At 39.2% G+C, this 19,625-nt stretch overlaps 1 protein-coding gene across 7 annotated transcripts in view; it reads right to left on the bottom strand.

Annotated features, from left to right (window-relative positions):
• Window positions 1–15,671, bottom strand: part of LOC5514282 — a 59,378-nt gene extending 43,707 nt beyond the window's left edge. For 6 of the 7 annotated variants that reach the window (XM_048725108.1, XM_048725111.1, XM_048725109.1 and 3 more), the window contains exons 1-9: window positions 15,189–15,327; window positions 13,981–14,026; window positions 10,404–10,814; window positions 8,816–9,226; window positions 6,940–7,350; window positions 5,065–5,475; window positions 3,478–3,888; window positions 1,891–2,301; window positions 15–425 (exon numbers count right to left, since the gene is read on the bottom strand). In XM_048725108.1, coding sequence (XP_048581065.1) covers window positions 15–425; window positions 1,891–2,301; window positions 3,478–3,888; window positions 5,065–5,475; window positions 6,940–7,350; window positions 8,816–9,226; window positions 10,404–10,814; window positions 13,981–14,026; window positions 15,189–15,203 — 2,938 coding nt within the window. In that variant the 5' untranslated portion in view covers window positions 15,204–15,327. Of the gene's footprint in view, window positions 1–14; window positions 426–1,890; window positions 2,302–3,477; window positions 3,889–5,064; window positions 5,476–6,939; window positions 7,351–8,815; window positions 9,227–10,403; window positions 10,815–13,980; window positions 14,027–15,188; window positions 15,328–15,577 lie in introns of those variants that run through there. The other variant, XM_048725106.1, reaches the window with a different exon arrangement.
• Window positions 15,672–19,625: the final 3,954 nt, after the last annotated feature.

Raw genomic sequence — 19,625 nt, 5'->3', positions numbered from 1 at the left:
TGCGACTCACTTACCGTTGACCACTGGTGGTGTGGTGGGAGGTCTAGTAGGAGCAGCGCCAGCGTTACCACAGAACCTTAGATTGCAGGCCGGTGTCTTGTCGAGCTCATAAACATAGAATCGTCCGCAATTTCTCACGCGTATCATCTGGTTCCATTGACATGCATTTGAATTCCAGTGGAAGCAGACTTTACGGGAGACGATTCCCTCAGCCACACTTGGATTAGATCCTCTCAACCAGCCTGGTGCGTGGGTGCCGCAATGATTCTTGGGTACAACATGAGTGGGCATACGGTCGCCTGCGGCACCCGAGAATCGGTACCAGCCCTTGGAGGGAATGTCACGCTGGTCGCACTTGAGTACGTTACCACGTGGTTCGCCTTGAGCGCGGTCCTTGCTGTTCAAAACTTTGTAATTGCGGCATTCTATAAAAACGATATGTATATTTGTAGTTTCCTGCATATTAGACGTATTTGACTGCATTCAATTAGATAACTTAATTTATTTAGCAACATCCTCAATGGATCTTCCTTTTTCGAAGCACATATGGATTTGTTTAATTTTAACTCGCAGTACGCTTTGTGAGGTTTTACTCGTTTATCGATTTATTCCTCCTGGCATATAATTTGACCAAAAATGTCGTTTAACTCATCAATTTATTACTAACATAAATGTTTTTACTATTTGTATCCAGGCGCAAGTGGTTCGCCTTGAGCGCGGTCCTTGCCGTTAAAAACTTTGTAATTGCGGCATTCTATAAAAACGATATGTATATTTGTAGTTTCCTGCATATTAGATGTATTTGACTGCATTCAATTAGATAACTTAATTTATTTTGCAGCATCCTCAATGGATCTTCCTTTTTCGAAGCACATATAGATTTTTTCGATTTTCATTCGCAGTACGTTTTGTGAGGTTTTACTTGTTTATCGATTTATTCCTCCTGGCATATAATTTGACCAAAAATGTCGTTTAACACATCAAATTATTACTAACATAAATGTTTTTACTATTTGTATCCAGGCGCGTACACCGGGGATGTGCAGGGTGTGCGCGCAACATACTACCTACTATGCATGGTAACCCATGTGAAAGCAAAAAATTAAAATTAGATTTGGTCCCGTAAGGGGGGAAGGGGTCCCATTGTTGATCTATAGGGATGCTTGTCGTATTTTTCACGGGTAAAAATCGGGCACCAGGTATTTTTATTTGAGTGAAAACAAGATTATATATTAGAAATGATATTATGTCCCACTCCCGTTACGAAGCGTATACACTTTTTTTTTTCAGAACCTGTTTATGAGAACGTCCAGCCTGAGATTTTACCAAGTTTTTTGAACATGCTAAGAACATGCCGAGGCTCACAAAGCTACGCGCCTCGTGAGTCCACAACATTTTGATCATGAGGTGACGAATATCGTGGTGTATAAGAGTACATACCACGGAAAACTACGGGAAATTTGTTAATTTTAACTGTCGATTATCAACACATTTCTTTGTGAGAGGTAGTCTCATACTAAGATTCACAGCCGTAGCACATATCAGAAAACATGTCGGTAGGTTGGGACTGCTTTTACTGATTTCGCGATTAAACCGAGTTTTGAGCTTGCCAAGCATATCGTAATGAAATCCGACGAAAGGGGTAGAAATTAACGATGCGTGAAGTGTTTTCCATGTTCAAAATGGGAGATAAATACGATCTTGGTGAATGTCACCTTACTGGAAAGCCTCCAAATGGATTTGTTATATGGGCTTGATCTGAGTTCTCTATTTGATGTGTTAATAAAAAATATCTTCGAGATATCTGTTAAGCCGGGCTGAACTGGCTTAGTGAAAGTTAACGCCCTGATCAATACAAATCCTCGAAGATAAAACCTGCGACTCACTTACCGTTGACCACTGGTGGTGTGGTGGGAGGTCTAGTAGGAGCAGCGCCAGCGTTACCACAGAACCTTAGATTGCAGGCCGGTGTCTTGTCGAGCTCATAAACATAGAATCGTCCGCAATTTCTCACGCGTATCATCTGGTTCCATTGACATGCATTTGAATTCCAGTGGAAGCAGACTTTACGGGAGACGATTCCCTCAGCCACACTTGGATTAGATCCTCTCAACCAGCCTGGTGCGTGGGTGCCGCAATGATTCTTGGGTACAACATGAGTGGGCATACGGTCGCCTGCGGCACCCGAGAATCGGTACCAGCCCTTGGAGGGAATGTCACGCTGGTCGCACTTGAGTACGTTACCACGTGGTTCGCCTTGAGCGCGGTCCTTGCTGTTCAAAACTTTGTAATTGCGGCATTCTATAAAAACGATATGTATATTTGTAGTTTCCTGCATATTAGACGTATTTGACTGCATTCAATTAGATAACTTAATTTATTTAGCAACATCCTCAATGGATCTTCCTTTTTCGAAGCACATATAGATTTTTTCAATTTTCACTCGCAGTACGTTTTGTGAGGTTTTACTTACTTATCGATTTATTCCTCCTGGCATATAATTTGACCAAAAATGTCGTTTAACACATCAATTTATTACTAACATAAATGTTTTTACTATTTGTATCCAGGCGCGTACACCGGGGATGTGCAGGGTGTGCGCGCAACATACTACCTACTATGCATGGTAACCCATGTGAAAGCAAAAAATTAAAATTAGATTTGGTCCCGTAAGGGGGGAAGGGGTCCCATTGTTGATCTATAGGGATGCTTGTCGTATTTTTCACGGGTAAAAATCGGGCACCAGGTATTTTTATTTGAGTGAAAACAAGATTATATATTAGAAATGATATTATTTAAGGCTTTCTTGGGAATTTTTTTGGATAGAAATTTTCTGTCCCACTCCCGTTACGAAGCGTATACACTTTTTTTTTTCAGAACCTGTTTATGAGAACGTCCAGCCTGAGATTTTACCAAATTTTTTGAACATGCTAAGAACATGCCGAGGCTCACATAGCTACGCGCCTCGTGAGTCCACAACATTTTGATCATGAGGTGACGAATATCGTGGTGTATAAGAGTACATACCACGGAAAACTACGGGAAATTTGTTAATTTTAACTTTCGATTATCAACACATTTCTTTGTGAGAGGTAGTCTCATACTAAGATTCACAGCCGTAGCACATATCAGAAAACATGTCGGTAGGTTGGGACTGCTTTTACTGATTTCGCGATTAAACCGAGTTTTGAGCTTGCCAAGCATATCGTAATGAAATCCGACGAAAGGGGTAGAAATTAACGATGCGTGAAGTGTTTTCCATGTTCAAAATGGGAGATAAATACGATCTTGGTGAATGTCACCTTACTGGAAAGCCTCCAAATGGATTTGTTATATGGGCTTGATCTGAGTTCTCTATTTGATGTGTTAATAAAAAATATCTTCGAGATATCTGTTAAGCCGGGCTGAACTGGCTTAGTGAAAGTTAACGCCCTGATCAATACAAATCCTCGAAGATAAAACCTGCGACTCACTTACCGTTGACCACTGGTGGTGTGGTGGGAGGTCTAGTAGGAGCAGCGCCAGCGTTACCACAGAACCTTAGATGGCAGACCGGTGTCTTGTCGAGCTCATAAACGTAGAATCGTCCGCAATTTCTCACGCGTATCATCTGGTTCCATTGACAGTCACCTGAAGTCCAGTGGAAGCAGACTTTACGAGAGACGATTCCCTCAGCCACACTTGGATTAGATCCTCTCAACCAGCCTGGTGCGTGGGTGCCGCAATGATTCTTGGGTACAACATGAGTGGGCATACGGTCGCCTGCGGCACCCGAGAATCGGTACCAGCCCTTGGAGGGAATGTCACGCTGGTCGCACTTGAGTACGTTACCACGTGGTTCGCCTTGAGCGCGGTCCTTGCTGTTCAAAACTTTGTAATTGCGGCATTCTATAAAAACGATATGTATATTTGTAGTTTCCTGCATATTAGACGTATTTGACTGCATTCAATTAGATAACTTAATTTATTTAGCAACATCCTCAATGGATCTTCCTTTTTCGAAGCACATATAGATTTTTACAATTTTCACTCGCAGTACGTTTTGTGAGGTTTTACTTACTTATCGATTTATTCCTCCTGGCATATAATTTGACCAAAAATGTCGTTTAACACATCAATTTATTACTAACATAAATGTTTTTACTATTTGTATCCAGGCGCGTACACCGGGGATGTGCAGGGTGTGCGCGCAACATACTACCTACTATGCATGGTAACCCATGTGAAAGCAAAAAATTAAAATTAGATTTGGTCCCGTAAGGGGGGAAGGGGTCCCATTGTTGATCTATAGGGATGCTTGTCGTATTTTTCACGGGTAAAAATCGGGCACCAGGTATTTTTATTTGAGTGAAAACAAGATTATATATTAGAAATGATATTATTTAAGGCTTTCTTGGGAATTTTTTTGGATAGAAATTTTCTGTCCCACTCCCGTTACGAAGCGTATACACTTTTTTTTTTCAGAACCTGTTTATGAGAACGTCCAGCCTGAGATTTTACCAAATTTTTTGAACATGCTAAGAACATGCCGAGGCTCACATAGCTACGCGCCTCGTGAGTCCACAACATTTTGATCATGAGGTGACGAATATCGTGGTGTATAAGAGTACATACCACGGAAAACTACGGGAAATTTGTTAATTTTAACTTTCGATTATCAACACATTTCTTTGTGAGAGGTAGTCTCATACTAAGATTCACAGCCGTAGCACATATCAGAAAACATGTCGGTAGGTTGGGACTGCTTTTACTGATTTCGCGATTAAACCGAGTTTTGAGCTTGCCAAGCATATCGTAATGAAATCCGACGAAAGGGGTAGAAATTAACGATGCGTGAAGTGTTTTCCATGTTCAAAATGGGAGATAAATACGATCTTGGTGAATGTCACCTTACTGGAAAGCCTCCAAATGGATTTGTTATATGGGCTTGATCTGAGTTCTCTATTTGATGTGTTAATAAAAAATATCTTCGAGATATCTGTTAAGCCGGGCTGAACTGGCTTAGTGAAAGTTAACGCCCTGATCAATACAAATCCTCGAAGATAAAACCTGCGACTCACTTACCGTTGACCACTGGTGGTGTGGTGGGAGGTCTAGTAGGAGCAGCGCCAGCGTTACCACAGAACCTTAGATTGCAGGCCGGTGTCTTGTCGAGCTCATAAACATAGAAACGTCCGCAATTTCTCACGCGTATCATCTGGTTCCATTGACATGCATTTGAATTCCAGTGGAAGCAGACTTTACGGGAGACGATTCCCTCAGCCACACTTGGATTAGATCCTCTCAACCAGCCTGGTGCGTGGGTGCCGCAATGATTCTTGGGTACAACATGAGTGGGCATACGGTCGCCTGCGGCACCCGAGAATCGGTACCAGCCCTTGGAGGGAATGTCACGCTGGTCGCACTTGAGTACGTTACCACTTGGTTCGCCTTGAGCGCGGTCCTTGCTGTTCAAAACTTTGTAATTGCGGCATTCTATAAAAACGATATGTATATTTGTAGTTTCCTGCATATTAGACGTATTTGACTGCATTCAATTAGATAACTTAATTTATTTTGCAACATCCTCAATGGATCTTCCTTTTTCGAAGCACATATGGATTTGTTTAATTTTAACTCGCAGTACGCTTTGTGAGGTTTTACTTGTTTATCGATATATTCCTCCTGGCATATAATTTGACCAAAAATGTCGTTTAACTCATCAATTTATTACTAACATAAATGTTTTTACTATTTGTATCCAGGCGCACGTGGTTCGCCTTGAGCGCGGTCCTTCCATTAAAAACTTTGTAATTGCGGCATTCTATAAAAACGATATGTATATTTGTAGTTTCCTGCATATTAGACGTATTTGACTGCATTCAATTAGATAACTTAATTTATTTTGCAACATCCTCAATGGATCTTCCTTTTTCGAAGCACATATAGATTTTTTCAATTTTCACTCGCAGTACGTTTTGTGAGGTTTTACTTACTTATCGATTTATTTCTCCTGGCATATAATTTGACCAAAAATGTCGTTTAACACTTCAATTTATTACTAACATAAATGTTTTTACTATTTGTATCCAGGCGCGTACACCGGGGATGTGCAGGGTGTGCGCGCAACATACTACCTACTATGCATGGTAACCCTTGTAAAAGCAAAAAATTAAAATTAGATTTGGTCCCGTAAGGGGGGAAGGGGTCCCATTGTTGATCTATAGGGATGCTTGCCGTATTTTTCACGGGTAAAAATCGGGCACCAGGTATTTTTATTTGAGTGAAAACAAGATTATATATTAGAAATGATATTATGTCCCACTCCCGTTACGAAGCGTATACACTTTTTTTTTTCAGAACCTGTTTATGAGAACGTCCAGCCTGAGATTTTACCAAGTTTTTTGAACATGCTAAGAACATGCCGAGGCTCACAAAGCTACGCGCCTCGTGAGTCCACAACATTTTGATCATGAGGTGACGAATATCGTGGTGTATAAGAGTACATACCACGGAAAACTACAAGAAATTTGTTAATTTTAACTGTCGATTATCAACACATTTCTTTGTGAGAGGTAGTCTCATACTAAGATTCACAGTCGTAGCACATATCAGAAAACATGTCGGTAGGTTGGGACTGCTTTTACTGATTTCGCGATTAAACCGAGTTTTGAGCTTGCCAAGCATATCGTAATGAAATCCGACGAAAGGGGTAGAAATTAACGATGCGTGAAGTGTTTTCCATGTTCAAAATGGGAGATAAATACGATCTTGGTGAATGTCACCTTACTGGAAAGCCTCCAAATGGATTTGTTATATGGGCTTGATCTGAGTTCTCTATTTGATGTGTTAATAAAAAATATCTTCGAGATATCTGTTAAGCCGGGCTGAACTGGCTTAGTGAAAGTTAACGCCCTGATCAATACAAATCCTCGAAGATAAAACCTGCGACTCACTTACCGTTGACCACTGGTGGTGTGGTGGGAGGTCTAGTAGGAGCAGCGCCAGCGTTACCACAGAACCTTAGATTGCAGGCCGGTGTCTTGTCGAGCTCATAAACGTAGAATCGTCCGCAATTTCTCACGCGTATCATCTGGTTCCATTGACATGCATTTGAATTCCAGTGGAAGCAGACTTTACGGGAGACGATTCCCTCAGCCACACTTGGATTAGATCCTCTCAACCAGCCTGGTGCGTGGGTGCCGCAATGATTCTTGGGTACAACATGAGTGGGCATACGGTCGCCTGCGGCACCCGAGAATCGGTACCAGCCCTTGGAGGGAATGTCACGCTGGTCGCACTTGAGTACGTTACCACGTGGTTCGCCTTGAGCGCGGTCCTTGCTGTTCAAAACTTTGTAATTGCGGCATTCTATAAAAACGATATGTATATTTGTAGTTTCCTGCATATTAGACGTATTTGACTGCATTCAATTAGATAACTTAATTTATTTAGCAACATCCTCAATGGATCTTCCTTTTTCGAAGCACATATGGATTTGTTTAATTTTAACTCGCAGTACGCTTTGTGAGGTTTTACTCGTTTATCGATTTATTCCTCCTGGCATATAATTTGACCAAAAATGTCGTTTAACTCATCAATTTATTACTAACATAAATGTTTTTACTATTTGTATCCAGGCGCAAGTGGTTCGCCTTGAGCGCGGTCCTTGCCGTTAAAAACTTTGTAATTGCGGCATTCTATAAAAACGATATGTATATTTGTAGTTTCCTGCATATTAGATGTATTTGACTGCATTCAATTAGATAACTTAATTTATTTTGCAGCATCCTCAATGGATCTTCCTTTTTCGAAGCACATATAGATTTTTTCGATTTTCATTCGCAGTACGTTTTGTGAGGTTTTACTTGTTTATCGATTTATTCCTCCTGGCATATAATTTGACCAAAAATGTCGTTTAACACATCAAATTATTACTAACATAAATGTTTTTACTATTTGTATCCAGGCGCGTACACCGGGGATGTGCAGGGTGTGCGCGCAACATACTACCTACTATGCATGGTAACCCATGTGAAAGCAAAAAATTAAAATTAGATTTGGTCCCGTAAGGGGGGAAGGGGTCCCATTGTTGATCTATAGGGATGCTTGTCGTATTTTTCACGGGTAAAAATCGGGCACCAGGTATTTTTATTTGAGTGAAAACAAGATTATATATTAGAAATGATATTATGTCCCACTCCCGTTACGAAGCGTATACACTTTTTTTTTTCAGAACCTGTTTATGAGAACGTCCAGCCTGAGATTTTACCAAGTTTTTTGAACATGCTAAGAACATGCCGAGGCTCACAAAGCTACGCGCCTCGTGAGTCCACAACATTTTGATCATGAGGTGACGAATATCGTGGTGTATAAGAGTACATACCACGGAAAACTACGGGAAATTTGTTAATTTTAACTGTCGATTATCAACACATTTCTTTGTGAGAGGTAGTCTCATACTAAGATTCACAGCCGTAGCACATATCAGAAAACATGTCGGTAGGTTGGGACTGCTTTTACTGATTTCGCGATTAAACCGAGTTTTGAGCTTGCCAAGCATATCGTAATGAAATCCGACGAAAGGGGTAGAAATTAACGATGCGTGAAGTGTTTTCCATGTTCAAAATGGGAGATAAATACGATCTTGGTGAATGTCACCTTACTGGAAAGCCTCCAAATGGATTTGTTATATGGGCTTGATCTGAGTTCTCTATTTGATGTGTTAATAAAAAATATCTTCGAGATATCTGTTAAGCCGGGCTGAACTGGCTTAGTGAAAGTTAACGCCCTGATCAATACAAATCCTCGAAGATAAAACCTGCGACTCACTTACCGTTGACCACTGGTGGTGTGGTGGGAGGTCTAGTAGGAGCAGCGCCAGCGTTACCACAGAACCTTAGATTGCAGGCCGGTGTCTTGTCGAGCTCATAAACATAGAATCGTCCGCAATTTCTCACGCGTATCATCTGGTTCCATTGACATGCATTTGAATTCCAGTGGAAGCAGACTTTACGGGAGACGATTCCCTCAGCCACACTTGGATTAGATCCTCTCAACCAGCCTGGTGCGTGGGTGCCGCAATGATTCTTGGGTACAACATGAGTGGGCATACGGTCGCCTGCGGCACCCGAGAATCGGTACCAGCCCTTGGAGGGAATGTCACGCTGGTCGCACTTGAGTACGTTACCACGTGGTTCGCCTTGAGCGCGGTCCTTGCTGTTCAAAACTTTGTAATTGCGGCATTCTATAAAAACGATATGTATATTTGTAGTTTCCTGCATATTAGACGTATTTGACTGCATTCAATTAGATAACTTAATTTATTTTGCACCATCCTCAATGGATCTTCCTTTTTCGAAGCACATATAGATTTTTTTAAATTTTAACTCGCAGTACCCTTTGTGAGGTTTAACTTGTTTGTCAATTTATTCCTCCTGGCATATAGTTTGACCAAAAATGTCGTTTAACACATCAATTTATTACTAACATAAATGCTTTTACTATTTGTATCCAGGCGCGTACACCGGGGATGTGCAGGGTGTGCGCGCAACATACTACCTACTATGCATGGTAACCCATGTGAAAGCAAAAAATTAAAATTAGATTTGGTCCCGTAAGGGGGGAAGGGGTCCCATTGTAGATCTATAGGGATGCTTGTCGTATTTTTCAGGGGTAAAAATCGGGCACCAGGTATTTTTATTTGAGTGAAAACAATATTAGATATTAGAAATGATATTATTTAAGGCTTTCTTGGGAATTTTTTTGGATAAAAAGTTTCTGTCCCACTCCCGTTACGAAGCGTATACACTTTTTTTTTTCAGAACCTGTTTATGAGAACGTCCAGCCTGAGATTTTACCAAGTTTTTTGAACATGCTAAGAACATGCCGAGGCTCACATAGCTACGCGCCTCGTGAGTCCACAACATTTTGATCATGAGGTGACGAATATCGTGGTGTATAAGAGTACATACCACGGAAAACTACAAGAAATTTGTTAATTTTAACTGTCGATTATCAACACATTTCTTTGTGAGAGGTAGTCTCATACTAAGATTCACAGCCGTAGCACATATCAGAAAACATGTCGGTAGGTTGGGACTGCTTTTACTGATTTCGCGATTAAACCGAGTTTTGAGCTTGCCAAGCATATCGTAATGAAATCCGACGAAAGGGGTAGAAATTAACGATGCGTGAAGTGTTTTCCATGTTTAAAATGGGAGATAAATACGATCTTGGTAAATGTCACCTTACTGGAAAGCCTCCTAATGGATTTGTTATATGGGCTTGATCTGAGTTCTCTATTTGATGTGTTAATAAAAAATATCTTCGAGATATCTGTTAAGCCGGGCTTAACTGGCTTAGTGAAAGTTAACGCCCTGATCAATACAAATCCTCGAAGATAAAACCTGCGACTCACTTACCGTTGACCACTGGTGGTGTGGTGGGAGGTCTAGTAGGAGCAGCGCCAGCGTTACCACAGAACCTTAAATGGCAGGCCGGTGTCTTGTCGAGCTCATAAACGTAGAATCGTCCGCAATTTCTCACGCGTATCATCTGGCTCCATTGACAGTCACCTGAAGTCCAGTGGAAGCAGACTTTACGAGAGACGATTCCCTCAGCCACACTTGGATTAGCTCCGTTCAACCAGCCTGGTGCGTGGGTGCCGCAATGATTCTTGGGTACAACATGAGTGGGCATACGGTCGCCTGCGGCACCCGAGAATCGGTACCAGCCCTTGGAGGGAATGTCACGCTGGTCGCACTTGAGTACGTTACCACTTGGTTCGCCTTGAGCGCGGTCCTTGCTGTTCAAAACTTTGTAATTGCGGCATTCTATAAAAACGATATGTATATTTGTAGTTTCCTGCATATTAGACGTATTTGACTGCATTCAATTAGATAACTTAATTTATTTTGCAACATCCTCAATGGATCTTCCTTTTTCGAAGCACATATAGATTTGTTTAATTTTAACTCGCAGTACGCTTTGTGAGGTTTTACTCGTTTATCGATTTATTCCTCCTGGCATATAATTTGACCAAAAATGTCGTTTAACTCATCAATTTATTACTAACATAAATGTTTTTACTATTTGTATCCAGGCGCGTACACCGGGGATGTGCAGGGTGTGCGCGCAACATACTACCTACTATGCATGGTAACCCATGTGAAAGCAAAAAATTAAAATTAGATTTGGTCCCGTAAGGGGGGGGAGGGGACCCATTGTTGATCTATAGGGATGCTTGTCGTATTTTTCAGGGGTAAAAATCAGGCACTAGGTATTTTTGGATTTGGGTGAAAACAAGATTATATATTAGAAATGATATTATTCAGGGCTTTCTTGGGAATTTTTTGGATAGCAATTTTTTGTCCCACTCCTGTTACGAAGCGTATACACCTTTTTTTTTTATCAGAACCTTTTTATGAGATCGTCCAGGATGAGATTTCACCAATTTTTTTTTAACATGCTTAAGAACATGCCGAGGCTCAGATAGCAGAAAACAATTTCATCTTTAGGCCTTATGCGTTCTAAAATACAGAATAAAATTGTGCTCATAATAACAACATTGCTATTAATCATTAGTGTTATTCCCTTTCTAATGATTCATTGGGTATTGTCATATCAGGAAAATTAGCCAAAAATTGTCGTTTTTGACAAACGCGGTCACTTCCATATAAGGAAAATAACATATTCCTTATTTGGAAAAACTGCATCATGATTCTTGTCATTTTTAATGTTGCCGTACAGCAGGTGCTTCGTAAATTGAATCGTAATCAGAAGAGAAAATCGGTGACTGTTACCATCCTTGGTCAATGGAGAAAGTATCTGAAAAAAAACTTCCTCTAAAAAAAGATTCCTCGGTACCAGTCCCTCAAAACGACAACGTTTTCTTCGTATGGTTCTTGTATACACTAAGGGAAAGTTCATTTATTATCCCAAGGGGGGGGGGAGGGGGTGAGCATTTTGATAAAAGTAAGGGATAAAATCAATTGACCCCCCTCCAGGAGTAACACATTTTTTTTCATGCCCTCCCCCCCTCCCCAACGCTTCCCTTATATTTTCGGTGCCCCCCCTTCCGAAAACCGTAGAGAGAAGGAGCAATGGAAGGAACGGCAATGTCTAAGGTACGCGAGCAAGAGATTGGCTGCAAGCTGGACAAAAAGTAGGGGAAGGAATTGGATGAAAACATTAATTCAGAAAAAGTGACTAAAAAAAAAAAGGCACTAAATTTCTCAAAGATGTGACTAACTCCAGGTTGCAACCTGATAATGTTTGATGCTATAGATGACGTAAAAGAAGCAAAAAGGCTTGTCTATCTTCTCCTTGCAAGAAAAGCGCAGCACGAGAAAAGAGAAAAGAAAGAGAGCGAGGAAGGCAGCGAATCAGATATGAGCGAGGATTTTGATGACGCAGAATGAGCGCTTATAGCATTAAAACATTTTGTTTATATTTTAAATATTGAACATAAGCACGGTAGCGGAAACCATAAAAAGATGCATTTAGGGTGTATACAGGTTTGCATTGCATAGATAAAATGTGGCTTAATACGTATCCTTGACTTCTGGATTGTGCATGCCAAATAACTGCCCACAAACTGAGACAAATTAAACCACGAAAGTCTGATTTGACACTTCGTCAAATTATATAGTAGAGACAACACCCAAAGGAATCAGCGACCCCCCTTTTAAAATCCAAACACTTTCGACGCCCCCCCCCCCCCCCCCCCCGCGGGATAATAAATGAACTTTCCCTAAAATTTAAGAACATCGTTAAGAACATGAGCCCTAAAATGTTCGGCCCAGCGTCAACTGAAAATCATACGCTCTTATAAAAAAAAGAGTGTACTCTTCAAAGTAGCCTGTCGGCTCTCTCTGTCTCGCTCCTGTGAAGAAGCGTATAGTCTTCAAACTAGCCTGTCGGTTAGGCCTAGATACATAACTCCCGAAAAATGGTCTAAAATTATTTCCGGAGTTTCTCCCAAAAATGTCTAAAAATCCCGATTTCTTCCCTAAAAATCTCGAATTTTCTATTTTTTTCTTCTTCTATAGATATGCCATTCCTCCCTTAATTATAAGAAATATTTTTATGTTGTGTTTTTTATTTATTGTGTATTTATAAATGCGAAATTTAGCTTATTCACATCGAAAGAAATAACTTTTAACGATTTACACATGTTTTACACAGTGAAGCAAACAAGCCAACAAGGCATACTGGGAATACAAATGGCCAAAGCCGCTGACCGGTACCGGTACTGACCGGCCTAGATACATAACTCCCGAAAAATGGTCTAAAATTATTTCCGGAGTTTCTCCCAAAAATGTCTAAAAATCCCGATTTCTTCCCTAAAAATCTCGAATTTTCTATTTTTTTCTTCTTCTATAGATATGCCATTCCTCCCTTAATTATAAGAAATATTTTTATGTTGTGTTTTTTATTTATTGTGTATTTATAAATGCGAAATTTAGCTTATTCACATCGAAAGAAATAACTTTTCACGATTTACACATGTTTTACACAGTGAAGCAAACAAGCCAACAAGGCATACTGGGAATACAAATGGCCAAAGCCGCTGACCGGTACTTTTTGTATGACAGTAACTAAATAGCCAAGCAAGGTTATTGACAGGGTTATTGATGATCGGTTAAGTTGAAAGAATCACAATTCTACCGAAAATCGGCAGTATTTGGTAGTAATTTCACCTAAAATTCCTAAAACCCTAAATAATTTTCTTAAAATCCTGAAATTTTCTAAAATTCCCGTTTGACCCTAAAAATCCTAAAAAAAATCCGGAATTATGTATCTAGGCCTACTGTCGGTTCTCTCTGTCTCGCTCCCGTAAAGAAGCGTATAATCTTCAAACTAGCATGTCGGCTCTTTCTGTCTTTCTGTGTGTGCTCTGAAGTGTGATTCTAACATCGCTAATGTTCGAAAAATGTTGCACAAATCTTGGGGAGAGTGGAATAAACATGTTTTTATCTGATAAAATGGATAGATTACCTTCTGTCTTAACGCTCGCAACCAGAAGCACCACCAGCACAAGTAGCTAGAAAAAAAAGCAAACGGAGAAATTAAAGAAAATAGACCTAGATAATAATCAGACCACATATCAGCAGAAATACGTAAAAGTAGATGTAGCAATTATAGTGAATAAACAGGTATTTATTTTTGTAAAAAAAAATGGAAGATAAAGAGAGATGCAGTAGAGCACTGATTTCTTATCAATGTCGAAAGCATTGTGCAATGATAATCTCAAATAAGTCCTATATAAAATTGATTTTTTTAAGTTGTACTACATTCGAGATATTTTGACGCAATATGTGTATATATAGCACTACTAGTCTTAGCAGCCGCTCCTTGTGTCACGCTAGGCTTGCGTGACACTAGGAGCGGCTACTAAGCAGACTATTAAGCACGCAAAACCAGTAGCGCAGATCTAATTGGTTGCGTTAAAATTCCTGCCCCGCCCCCGATCAGAAATTTATTCCTTGCGTCCATACTCATGGCTTAAATGTTAAGTGGCTGATTTGGCTGGTGAGTTTTACATTCCATTCGATATTCAAACGCAGACTCAAGTCAAAGACCTAAGAAAATAGCCATATAATAGCTAACTTGTGCAAATGCAGTTTGCTCTGCTTTTAAATTTATAGTTATTTGGGAGCGACCAAATGTAGATTAGGTGAGACTTGAATGGTCAAACGCTAAACTATCGAAACACAAAAATGACATATAAAAGAAAAAAAAAAGATCGAATCACGAAAATTACACATCAACGAAAAACTGCTCAAACATGAAAATTAGACATCAACGAAAAACAGTTGAGTCACGAAAAAGGAAAACGAGATTGGAGCTACTTATTTTCCAATCCAATCTAGAAATGCTCAACAAGAAGCTGATTATTGCTGCGAGCGCTCGATGACTACTTGTTAAAAAGTTGAACCAACACAAATCTCAAAACTATTCCGTGTTCACGATACTGCCCCTTCTTCAGTGCGCAGTAAGGGGGGCAAAATAGTCCATATTTAAGCAAAATGATTGGATTTTAATCTAAGGATTTTAAAGAGAACACGAAAAGTTTTGAACTTTTCATGGCATGCCTGACACACCCACGAATAGTCGTAGCGATAAAAGTATGATTTGATAATAATATAAATGTACAACGAGCATAAAAAAGATCGATTGAATAGGTTAACACAGTGCAGTCTTACCAGAAACACCCTCATGACGGGAGAGGTGCTAATTCGTCTTCTCGTCGTCAAAGTCGTATACACGCTGATGTTGACTAGTCTACCTGCGAGCTCGAATAAAGCATGTCGAACGAACAAGCCACGCTATATGTCAAATTCCAATTAAAATCCTTCATGTCTCAGTGGTTTTATTTTTATCAGCCGAAGCGTGAAAAACCCCGCTTCTTTAGACACACCTGGAATTTATATTAAATGGAATGTATTGAGGAGGTAAAATGGAAAATTGTACCATTATTTATTCAGAGGGGTTTGCAGCAAGGAAAAACGAAAAAGTCGAATCGCTATGCACATCGTTTCTTTTCTCTCATAGCGGGATAGAAAAGGATGGGGGAGTGCGTGAGCACACATACCTCACAGCAGCATAATTTTATGATTGCCTCCCTTCTCCGAAAATTATGTTTTTTAAGTCCGGTTTCATGTGGGTATATGTTCTTGATATGCTTTACTTACCTAGCATATCGTCGCATCCAAATTCTTTGCGTGGGCCGAGTGCAACAAGCGATATTGCTACACGCCAACTCACGTTACTAAACAAACACGCTACTCTTTCATGGAACTAAAGCTTAATGATAAACTAATATAAATTTTAAAAATATTGTAAAATATTAGAAATATTGTTTTATAAGATTGGTTTTAAAAAAACACCTGGGATTTTTTCTACCGTGAATGAGTGTTCGCCAAAAATACACGATCAGGATCTCAAAGCCATAAACTTATTCGTTTATTAGTAGTTGATTTACATGTAAGGCCGCCCTCCACATATCCTAAGTTTTTATATGATTGCTCGGAGAAGGCTCCGACAAATTCTGTTTTTTAAGTTCGGTTTTAATGCTGATGATGTGAAATTTATTTAAAAAATCATTTTACGCCTCAATAGTGTCAATAAGAACAAACAAGTTTTAATTAGGTCATACCGAGAATTTCTTATTGCCTCATCAGCTTTGCTAGTGGCACTTTCGTATATAAATACATAATGATTCATCTACAACCAAGACCTTGTTAAAAACTTCAAATTCGTTGCGATGAAAAACAATCTGACATATATTTTCAACGCACAATTAATACATGCCTTACCACTGCAAGGCACATTAATCTGTAAACATCCGATTTAAAATGCATACCCCTCCCCTTTAGACATACTATAATAATACATTTCGATTAGATATACACTTCTTCTCTCCGACAACAAAATATCCAAGGCTTTCATTTGAAGGCTCAAATTTGGTTTATGTTTCGTTCACGGAGTGTGCGTTTTAGGTCAGGTTTCTACATAAACGCACTTGATTGCACATACGGTAAATTGACTGGCGAGCGAGAGCAACTACAATTAATACATGCCTTACCACTGAAAGGCACATTAATCTGTAAACATCCGATTAAAATGCATACCCCTCCCCTTTAAACAGACTAACATAATACATTTCCATTAGATATGCACTTCTCTCCGAAAACAAAATATCCAAGGCTTTCATTTGAAGGCTCAAATTTTGTTTATAACCTTTCGTGCACAGAGTGTGCGGTCAGGTTTCTACATGAACGCACTTGATTGCACATACGGTAAATTGACTGGCGAGCGAGAGCAACTACGTGAAGTAAGTCATTATGCCATGGTCAACATCCTTTATTGTCGTTCTTTATTGGTTTTCCATTAGCCAATTAAATGTTACTTGGGAGCATATTCCTTTTTTATATCGCTCAAAATTCGTAGCATCGTTGTTTGCCACCATCTTGGATGTATATGGATGAGGATCATGGGTAGTTTTGAGCCCAAACTGTCAGCTGTTGTTTTATCAAACATAGTGTTTTCAACGAAGAAATAAGGACAATTATTAGGTTTTTTTCATTAATGGACACACATGAGTTGTTGTAATCTTTACTCTGTACAAAGTAGCAGTGTGTGAATCAAGCTGTTTCTATTTTTAACTAAATTGCATCAACATTTTCATTGGAAAAAAAGATATGGAACACAATAATGACTATTCTGTTTTTACCTTTAATCCTATGCAGGAATTGCACCATTTCCATTTTTTTATCAATTTTTATTACTGATATTACTGACTGGTGAGATACCCTATCTGGGGACCTCAAGCCATTATTCTATGCTTCAAGGCTCCCAGGTGCGTACCCAGGATTGGCTGAGGGGGGTGCGCAGTCATAGAAATCATAGCATTTGAAGATTTCTTATTAAGAAATGACCCACTTTTTGCCAAGGGGGCACCCCCCTGTGTATGCGCCTGGCTCGAGCTGCCTATTTCCCAAGCACAGCCTGCTACTCTAAAAGTTATTGAAACCCCTGTATGGTTTATGTTAGAAACTGTGTATCCTTGATATCCCAAGATTTAGCATTGATAAAACATTGGTGATTGGCATGATAAGCTTGAATTCCGGTAGTTTGACATTGCTTGTAATGAAGACGGTTTTAGTACTATAACACCAAGAGGCCTACCGCCTAGATTCATACCTTCATTTTAGAGTGAATCCAACTTTGGTCGAAATTTTTATAAAATATAGCATTTTGAAGCGAGTTTTCGTACCCCAAGTTGTGCAAAAAATACAGCAATGTTTTGTGTGGAAATATTTACTTCCCAATGGTTTTTGATCTCAAGGTCATTAACCCATTCTTCCCCAGTTATTCGTAAACTCTAATTGGGCTTTTTAAAGAATGACTAGAATAAAAACATAAGAAATCCTAGGTACGGTAAGTGGTTTAATTTTCAAAGTTGCCTACAATGTTTTATTTTTTTATTAAAAGCACAAAAGCCTGCAACTGAGAAATGAAGCATTGTTTGTTGCAAATACACAAAGATACATGTCCACTGAAATTTGTCAGGAAAAATATTTGAATTTAGTGCACTGTTCGAATTATTATTAATACAAGTTATTTTATTTACTTTTTACAGACACAGCAGTAATATGATGCACTGGATGCTACGGGCTGGTAAAGGAGAAAAGAAGAAGATACAGTAGTTTGCCATATGATTGACTACCTTTTTTTGTAATTGCTAAAAGGTTATTTGGGAATGTTTTGTATGTGCTAATGGTTACTGTAGGACAAGCAGGCATCCCTCTTGAAAAAAAGCATTTCCATCAAACACGGGCTAGTCTTTTCTTATTCTTAGAGTTTCATTGATCTAAATAATTGGATTATAGAGATAGCTCAGTGAATTTGATTGTACATTTAAAGTTAAATAAAGTGTGTATTTATTGTATATTGGTGTGTGTGCTTATTTTTTAAATGATTGATATCAAACTATTGCATACGGGTCTGCAATACGTAAATGTATGCAAAATTCGGACATAAAGGTTCAATTAAAAGAACATTTCTAGACTTAAATATAAAGTTTAATGGACATTTCTATACTTATACACAACGTTTAATGGAATAACATGTCCTGGATAGTCTCAGAAAGGTTATATTTAAAGGCCTTTCCAGATAAAATTTAATGGATTTACGTGTTCTCGATAGTTTTATAAAGTTTACATTCGAAATGAACATTTCGAAACCTTTGAAGAAATTATTATTCCAGCCTACTGAAAGGAACACTGAAATGTATCTAAAGTTCAGATTTCTTGGTAAATTGGTTATTTCATCCCCCGGGTTGCGGACATGCACAAAATCGTCGGTGAAGAGTTCGAAGCCCAAAGCAATACATTCTGCATAGACTAGACAGTAGTTTCAAATTCAACGCGCACAAAAAATAGACCCACGCACACGTTCAGGTACAATCAAAAGAAACCAAGAAGAATCTGTAAATTAATAATATTAATGTGTTAATATGTCACCACTAGCTCCCGCTTTTGGGTATCGTATATCAGTGTTTATTATCCGGTATTTTTTACCCGATAATTTATCGGGTATTTTACCCGATGTTTTATCGGGTATTTTTACCCGATGTTTTATCGGGTATTTACCCGATGTTTTAGGATCCATGTTTTATTGGGTACGGGTATTTTTACCCGATGTTTTATCGGGTATTTTTACCAGATGTTTTATCGGGTATTTTTACCCGATGTTTTATCGGGTATTTTTACCCGATGTTTTATCGGGTATTTACCCGATGTTTTAGGATCCATGTTTCCGTTTTATCGGGTATTTTTTACCAGATGTTTTATCGGGTATTTTTACCCGGTGTTTTATCGGGTATTTTTACCCGATGTTTTATCGGTACCGTGGCCCTAAAGCTCAATTGATACTCATCGGGTATCTTAATATTACTGCCGTGGCCCTAAAGCTCAATTGATCCCCAGTAGCTATGTCTGCCTAGCCACAGGTATCCGAAGCTCACAGTGATCACGCTACGTTGTGACTCTTAGTTTGTAGTAAAAATATGGAGTTAAAATGAGCCGCTCATTTAATTATGAAATAAAATCTTTTAAATATCAATAAAACTCGTAGTT

This window comes from Nematostella vectensis, chromosome 3 (assembly GCF_932526225.1).
Source record: "Nematostella vectensis chromosome 3, jaNemVect1.1, whole genome shotgun sequence".
Classification (NCBI taxonomy): Eukaryota; Metazoa; Cnidaria; class Anthozoa; order Actiniaria; family Edwardsiidae; genus Nematostella; species Nematostella vectensis.
This window is presented reverse-complemented; position numbering and strand designations above follow the sequence as displayed.